The 8,966-nt window shown below is 39.9% G+C and overlaps 1 protein-coding gene across 1 annotated transcript; it reads left to right on the forward strand.

Annotated features, from left to right (window-relative positions):
- Window positions 1-233: 233 nt before the first annotated feature.
- Window positions 234-2,508, forward strand: LOC109178951. Its single transcript, XM_019328501.1, has 3 exons — window positions 234-1,519; window positions 1,730-2,320; window positions 2,505-2,508. The coding sequence occupies exons 1-3, from the start codon at window positions 234-236 to the stop codon at window positions 2,506-2,508; spliced, it is 1,881 nt and encodes a 626-aa protein (XP_019184046.1).
- The last annotated feature ends 6,458 nt before the right edge of the window (window positions 2,509-8,966 follow it).

Below are 8,966 nucleotides of genomic sequence, written 5' to 3' on the forward strand. Positions count from 1 at the left end.
ACCTATTTTTCGTATCGTTTTTTTTTTAGATTATGAACTTATGTTTTTTTTTCATATCGTTTTATGACTTGATTTCTATGTTTTCTATTTTATCATGATGAATGGTTCACCTCTTTTTTTAACCTTCACATGTTATTTTTTGTACCAAGGCATTGGTTAATTAGTAACGAACAACCACTGTTCGAGAAGTAACCCCGAAGATCTTACAACATTACAAAGTTGTTGTTCGCACAATGGAGCATGAACCAACATTGTGTTTGGTGGATCGTGCAACCACGCATACTATCCTAACGGATATGAGGTTTTTTCGTACCTTAAACAAATCAAGTAGTAATATTACTACCATTTCTAATGATCAGGTACAAATAGTGGGCTCCGGAAGAGCATCCATCATCCTCCCTAAGGGTACAAAGCTACTAATTGAAAATGCTTTGTTATACCCTCAATCTAAACGAACCTTGCTAAGTTTCAAGGATATTCGTTCAAATAGTTTCCATATTGAAACCAAGACTAAGAACAAAGAGGAGTTCTTGACCATGACTCAGTTGATCACTGGTCAAAAGCGGGAGGTTGAGGAACTTGCCTCTTTATCCTCTGGGTTATATTATACCTATATACAACCCAATGATTCATTTGTGGCACTTACCATGAAACTAAAAAATCCACATTCTTTTCAAATGTGGCATGACCGTCTGGGTCATCCTGGGCAGAATATGATGGGCCGGATCATATCTAATTCTGCTGGACATAACCTGTCTAGATCTCAGGTACTTTCGCCAAATATGTTTACATGTGTGGCTTGTGCGAAAGGTAAATATATTGTACGCCCGTCGCGTACTAAGGTTGGACATGAATCGCCTATATTTCTGCAGAGATTGCAGGGCGACATTTGTGGACCTATTAGTCCACCTTCTGGACCATTTAGATATTTTATGGTCCTTATTGATGCTTCCACTCGTTGGACTCATGTTAGTCTACTGTCCACGAGGAACAAAGCTTTCGCTAAATTTGTTGCGAAAATTATTGAGTTGAATGCCCAATTCCCAGATTATCCCATTAAGTCAATAAGAATGGATAATGCTGGAGAATTCACATCAACGGCTTTCAATGATTATTGTATGGCCTTGGGCATCAAAGTGGAGCATCCTGTACCTTATGTCCATACTCAGAATGGCTTGGCTGAGTCTCTGATTAAGCGTATTAAATTAATCGCTAGACCATTACTGCAAAAGTCTGGTTTACCAGTCTCATGTTGGGGACACGCAGTATTACATGCTGCAGCTTTAATTCAAATCCGACCTAGTGCATATCATGATTATTCCCCCTTGCAACTACTACGTGGCGTAGAACCTAACATTTCCCATCTGCGTGTATTTGGGTGTGCAGTTTATACCCCCATACCACCTACAAATCGTACCTCCATGGGCCCGCAACGAAAACTAGGTATATATGTTGGTTATGAATCTCCTTCCATCATTAAATACCTAGAGCCCATGACAGGAGATCAGTTTACCGCGAGGTACGCTGACTGCATTTTTTATGAAGATCATTTCTCGACATTAGGGGGAGATAAAAGACCTTATTTAACGAAATGCCGAGAAATCTCATGGGATGAAAATGATCTTCAGTATCTAGACCCACGTACTAGTCAAACTAAACTAGAAGTTCAGAAAATTATTAATTTGCAAAATTTAGCAAATAACCTGCCAGATGCTTTTACTGATAACAGAGGAGTGACTAGGTCCCATATCCCTGCTGTGAATGCTCCTTCGAGAGTTGAAGTCCCCGTGGGACCAAGTATGCACACTGACACTCCCCATCACCAGAAGCGCGGGAGACCACTTGGTGCAAAAGATTTAAATCCACGGAAGACGAGAATTGGTAAAATATCTCAGTCACTCCAGAAAAATGTTAACCGTCCTGAAGACGACCGTCCCGAAGACGGAGAACCCAGTGAACCTGCACGTGCTCTAAATAATATGAACACTGGGAATGCGGAACATCCAGATCAAAATATTTTGGGAAATGACGATGATCTGGTTGATGTCAATATAGAAACGGCCATAAATTTTGTTGATACAGGAGAAACATATAACAGAGATTTAATAGTCGTCGACGACACTTTTGCCTATGCAGTTGCCTGTAATATTCCACAAAATAATCTGGATCCAGAACCAAAGTCAATAACCGAGTGCCGGAAGCGCTCTGACTGGTTGAAGTGGAAACAGGCAATTGAGGCAGAGCTCAACTCGCTTAATCAAAGAAAAGTTTTTGGTCCCACCGTACTTACCCCAAAAGATGTGATCCCAATAGGATCCAGGTGGGTATTCGTACGGAAGAGGAATGAAAACAATGAGGTGGTTAGATATAAAGCGAGATTGGTAGCTCAGGGGTTCACGCAGAGACCCGGAATTGATTTTGATCAAACATACTCTCCTGTTATTGATGGCATCTCATTCCGCTATTTAATATCATTGGCAGTAAGTATGAAATTAGATATGCAGTTGATGGATGTAGTGACAGCTTACCTTTATGGGTCACTAGATGCTGATATATACATGAAAATACCCGAGGGTATTCAAAATTCCAATATGAGGGATAAAGATCGAAACATGTATAGCATCAAACTTCAAAGGTCATTATATGGCTTGAAGCAATCTGGTAGAATGTGGTATAACCATCTGAGTGAATTCCTCCTGAAGAAGGGATATGTTAAAAATGATATTTGCCCTTGTATATTCATTAAGAAGTCATCTAATGGCTTCTGCATTATATCTGTCTATGTCGATGACATGAACATTATTGGAACAAAGGAAGACCTTATAGAAGCATGTTCATGCTTAAAAGCAGAATTTGAAATGAAAGACTTGGGAAAAACCAAGTTCTGCCTCGGCCTGCAGATCGAGCATCTTCCAAATGGAATTTTCACTCACCAAGCCAACTACATTAATAAATTATTGGAGAAATTCTATATGGATAAATCTCATCCCCTTAGCACCCCAATGGTGGTCCGATCCCTTGAAGCGGAAAAGGACCCATTTAGACCTAAGGAGGATAATGAGGAGGTTCTAGGACCTGAAGTTCCTTACCTAAGTGCTATTGGAGCCTTGCTTTACCTGGCTAATTGCACAAGGCCTGATATTGCCTTTTCAGTGAATTTACTTGCTAGATTTAGTGCATCTCCGACCAGAAGACATTGGAGTGGAATAAAGCATATCTTTAGATATCTCCAAGGGACAAAAGACCTTGGTCTTTATTTTGAAAACAACCAGGACATTACTTTGAAAGGGTATTCAGACGCTGGTTATATGTCTGACCCTCATACTGCTAAATCGCAAACTGGTTATGTTTTTCTTTGTGGAGGTACAGCTATATCTTGGAGGTCCATTAAACAGACCTTAGTTGCTACCTCATCTAATCACTCGGAGATAATTGCTTTATATGAAACCGCACGCGAATGCGTATGGTTGAGATCACTGATACAGCATATTCATCGCTCATGCGGAACAATGAGCAATGTTGATTCCCCGACTGTCCTATATGAGGACAATGCGGCATGTGTTGCACAGATGAGTAACGGGTACGTTAAAGGAGGTCTTACTAAACATATTGCTCCTAAGTTCTTTTACCCACATGAACTCCAGAAGAGTGGTGAAATACTCATTGAAAAGGTTCGCTCTAGTGAAAATCTGGCAGATTTGTTCACTAAGTCCCTGCCTACATCCACTTTTGAGAAGTATGTTTATAAAATTGGGATGCGGAGTCTAGGAAGACTGTTGTGTTCAGGGGGAGCGATAAACTCGGTCTAGGAGACTTTTAAATCCTGAAGATTATGCCCAGAAGGCTTATGGTTGTACTCTTTTTCCCTTAGCTAAGTTTTTTTTTCCCACTGGGTTTTTCTTAGGCTAAGGTTTTTAACGAGGCAACCGATGCAACACATGATTGATACTACATGTACTCTTTTCCTCGACTAGGTTTTTCCCACAGGATTTTTCTAGCGAGGTTTTTAACGAGGCATGAGTATAATTATTTAATGGCCAAGGGGGAGTGTTGTAAATATTTATATTTATGGCTATTAAACTATTTAGACCTTTCATTTGCTTATCATTTAATCATGTATTGATGTTGTGTACTTGAAAGGTTGTATATGACCACTATATAAAGTGAGTGAAGATGAATGAAAGGGACACACTTACATGATGGTTATACTATAACTTGGTGTTCTTCTCCTCCTCCTTTTTCTTCTCTTTACATATACAAACACACATACATATATATATATATATATATATATATATATATATATATATATATATATATATATATATATATATATATATATATACGCAATTCCGGGTGTATAATTGTGCAAGCATCACGCGGGACTAACGAGTGAAAAGGCCAAAACTTAACAAAAATGACATTTTTGGTGCATGAGTTATATTCATATTAACGATTTAATTTCTTATTTATAATAGTATTGATTTTTTTATCTTTTAGATATGAGCGAAGTGATGAGTTTGATCTCCGACATTAGTGTTGCAATGACAGAGTTAAATACCAGGAGTAGAGCCGTCAAAACGGGTCGCCGGGCGAGCGCGTCCTACCCCGCTAAAGAGGCGGGGCGAGCTTTGAATTTTATGGCCCGTATTTTGTCAGCCTTTCTAGTCCGCCTTGACAAAACGTTCGTCCAGAAGACGAGAAAACCCAATGAATTTATAGGTGCATCAAATAATCACAATACTGAGATGCGGAAAAACCAAATATGAATATCTTTGAAAAATGGCTAGAATGTGGTTGACTTATAAATTACAATGAACATTTATATATATGTGGGAGAAATTTATGAAAATATTTTAGTTGTCGACAACAGAATTTCCTTCAAAATTGCTCATATTATATGACAATCTAGATCCAGAGCTATACGCCAGAAGCGTCTTGATAGATTAATGTATAAAAGGAGCAATTAAGGCATATATAACTTAGCTCGTTGATAAATGTATTTTATTTATAACATGTACACCATTGAAATTTTAACCCTGTAGATAGGTTACAAATGAGTGTTTGTACGAAAGAGAAACAAGAATGATGAGGTGGTGTGATATAAAGCGAGTTTGTAGCATAAGGGTTCACGCAGAGACTCATAATTGATTTTAATCAAATATACTCTCTCATAATGGACGTCATTAAGTTCTGCTACATAATTGGCAGAATAATAAATTTAGATATGTAGATGATGAAAGTCATGACCATATAATTATGGGTTATTAGACACTAATGTTTATTTGGAAAAATTCTTAATGAATTTATAATTCTTGAAATAAAAGAAAATAAATATCACAACATGTTTGTTGTTGAAGTACAAAGGCTAGGCCTTGCATAACTTGAAATAACAAACAATTGATTGAGTAATTTCCTCCTGAAGTAAAAAAATGTATAAATGAATATGTACCATTATGTACTTATTAAAGAGTTGTTAATTGAGTTATTTAGTTATTATCTCAGTCTATGTTGATGATATGAACATCATTGAAATACATAAAGAGCTTAGTGATATTAGCTCGTATCTAAAGACGGAGTTTGAAATGATCAAATGAAAGACTTGAAAATACCAAGTATTGTCTCAGCCTGAAGATCAAGCATATCCTTGAAGGGATTTTATACACCAGTTAGCCTACATTGAAAACGTCTTGAAGACGTTTTATATGGATAAGTACCACTGACTTATCACAGTAACGATTGTCCAATAATCTCTTGAAGTAGGTAAGAGACCATTTAGAATCGAAAAAAATAATGCATGAGGACATTTTGGGATTGGAAGTCCATTACTTCTGTAACACCCCGTGTTAAGGCCTTCAATCCCAGATTAATTATTTAATTAATCCCATTAATAATAATTAAAAAGGATTTAATTTGGTTAGGATTCCCTTTAATTAATTAATGTGGTCCACCATGGATCGTGGACCCTTACCTAAACTAGAGTCTTAAGCCTATTAGGAATAAAGAGAGTAAACCTTTTACTAGTCAGATTCTAATTAGGAATCCTAGACTAGGGGTGTCAATATGGGCCGGCCTGCCTCATTAGGCCCGCCCCACCGCGGGCTTTTTATTTGGCGGGCTTTGGCGGGCCGGCCCGTGAAGCCCGCGGGCTTGGAACTATACAACCCAAGCCCGCCCCATGTGAGCTTGCGGGTCTAGCAGGCTGGCCCGACGGGCCATCACTTAAATTTAAAAAAAAAAAAAAGTATATAAACATGTTAAAACCGCTTGAAATATGGCACCGGAAACTTCCATAAAATCCATAAACCTCGCCCAAATCTCCCGCATCGATACCGCACGTTCACCAGAACTATAGAACGGTGATCAAAGCTAGGGTTCAACTGTAACACCCCAGATTTTCAAGACATTTAAGACTTATAAAATAAGGGTGAAATCTCATTAAATCCCAAAACATAATACAAGAGTACGGGGTGCTATGCCACACCTGAGCTAGAGAACTCAGGTGCACAGGCTAACTAACTAATATCCTCAATAATGTAAATGCATAAGCATGGCACGCAGGCCGAGAGGGAAGCTATCTACTTCTACGTTCCAGGTTCTAGCGCGCTCCAGTGACTTATTCTTCTGTGCCTGAAAGCCAAATATATCTGTTCAGCGAGAGATGCTGGTAACCCACTCCAACGCGTTGAAATACATTACATATAGAGATATATATAGATATACGAAAACCATTTTGAGCATGAAGATATATCCTACGAACTCTAGCTTTTAAATCCGGGGATGACTCGACAGATAAGGCTAGACACAAGCAACAATTATAACATGCTTATACAATCCTCAACAGGCAAGACAGATAAAGCTGAGCACCATTAATAATCATAACCCAACGTAAACAATCCCCAACATAAATCCCATAGTCACAACCCCCAAGATACTCATAATCACAACTCATCCATATCTCAACACATAGCACACTTTGTTGGCGCCACAGGACCAATCGCATGCCCATACATGAGGGTCAGCGCATATAGCTCTGACACGGCCCCGCAGCACCCTGTCCCGTATCGCAACACGGAGGGGTCGATCGCAACCGACCGATGAACCGCAGCTCATCATAACTTTTGATCGCAACCAAACAGTGGACCGCAGCCCAAGAGAATGTCATCTGACCGCAGCCAGGAAAGTATGAACCGCAGCTCATGTGGAAACGTTTGATCGCAACCAAACGGTGGACCGCAGCCCAAGAGTATAAATCTGACCGCAGCCAGCTTCTGAACCGCAGCCAGCTTCTGAACCGCAGCTCAGGAATAACCAATCCGATCGCAACCGAATTGGGGTACCATGCACACATAACACATAGCAAGCACATGCAACCCACATTAACACATTGGGAAGGGGGAGAAAACGTATAACAAAACCTATGCGTGATCCTTCACATACTAAGAATAATCCTAAGGGGTTCATGCTTCTTCCACCTAGGTCAACGGGATACCAATTCAACTAGCATGCAATATATAAGACTCATACAACCTACGAACGGTACCCGAAATATCCAACTAGACATAGGCACGATAGACGGAGTCCGTTGGGACACCACGGGGATCGGGGGAAACATCAAACGGGGAAGCCGGGGTCCCGAATGGGAATTTCCAGCGGGTAGCCGGTGGGTGGGGGGCCGCCCGCCGGCAGCCCGCCGGTAACACTGTTCCGGGCAGCGGGTCGCCGGCGGGCAGCTGCCCGCCCGCCGGCTGCCCGCTGCCGGGACTGCCCTCTTTTGACCGCGGGTAGGTGGCGGGTCCCCTACCCCCCACCTACCCCCCACTGACTCTTTATACACAAAATGCCCCGGGAACCGTTGTGGAACCCGAAACCATGCTTAGACACTTTACAACGCAATTAACGATCAATACGTAGACAATCAACGGATCAAATACGAGAAACGTACGGCACATAACCTATCATGCTTTTCTAAACATAATTGACACCCAAACATGCGATTTCCCCACCCGATACACCAAGAATAATATCATACGATACAACCTAGGGTTCTAATCACTTTTACATCAACAAGAATACGGTTCGTCTTCTAATTACAAGATTCGGTACAAATAACACATAAGCATCAAGAACGCCATACAATTATCAAGAGCAACATATAATCATCAAGAACTCCACATAATCGTTAAGAACACCATAATTATCAAGAATCTCCCGATATCAAGATCTCCCATGGAATTATCCCATCAATCATCAATAATAACATCACAATTCATCAATACACAATAATATGGGGAAATCCTACGGGGGAAATCATAACTATGAAAATAGGTTTTGTTGAGACATGGGTTACCTCTTAGCCTTAATTAATTCCTTGGCTATGAAGGGTCTTTCTTTAAGCTTTCTTGCTTTCTTGATTTCTCCTAAGGGGATTCTTGGAGCTCTTTTGGGGTGGTGGGGCGTTAATCTTGTGGGGAGGGTTCTAGGTGCCTCTTAAGTCCCCTATTTATATATTTAGGTGTCCTAGTTAGGAACTAATATTATGGGCTTGCTAGTTCTATTTCTTTTGGGACTAAGGATTGGGTTTAGGGATAAGGGCTCGTGGACTATGGTGGGCCTTCCTAATTAATTATTGTGATTTAATTCTTTCTTTTGGGTAATTGATTAAATGATTTAATTGATATTAGGGGTCGTAACACGGGGTGTTACATCAACAGCACACTCGATTTCTCTCTCGGCTTCAGATTTTCCCTCTACAATTCCCGTCTGTGTATAATACATATATAAATATGTATGTTTGCTAGACTTGGAGGCGATTTAGTAATTCATAAATATGTATGAATTGATGATTTAGTTTTAGTAATTATTTGATAGAGTTGGAGGCGGATGGAGACGGGAGAACCGAAGAACTACGTACTCAAAGAATTATTGAATTAAGAATTAGTGAAGGATTATTGAATTATTGGACT

Source organism: Ipomoea nil, unplaced genomic scaffold (genome assembly GCF_001879475.1).
Source record: "Ipomoea nil cultivar Tokyo-kokei standard unplaced genomic scaffold, Asagao_1.1 scaffold0875, whole genome shotgun sequence".
Taxonomy (NCBI): domain Eukaryota; kingdom Viridiplantae; phylum Streptophyta; class Magnoliopsida; order Solanales; family Convolvulaceae; genus Ipomoea; species Ipomoea nil.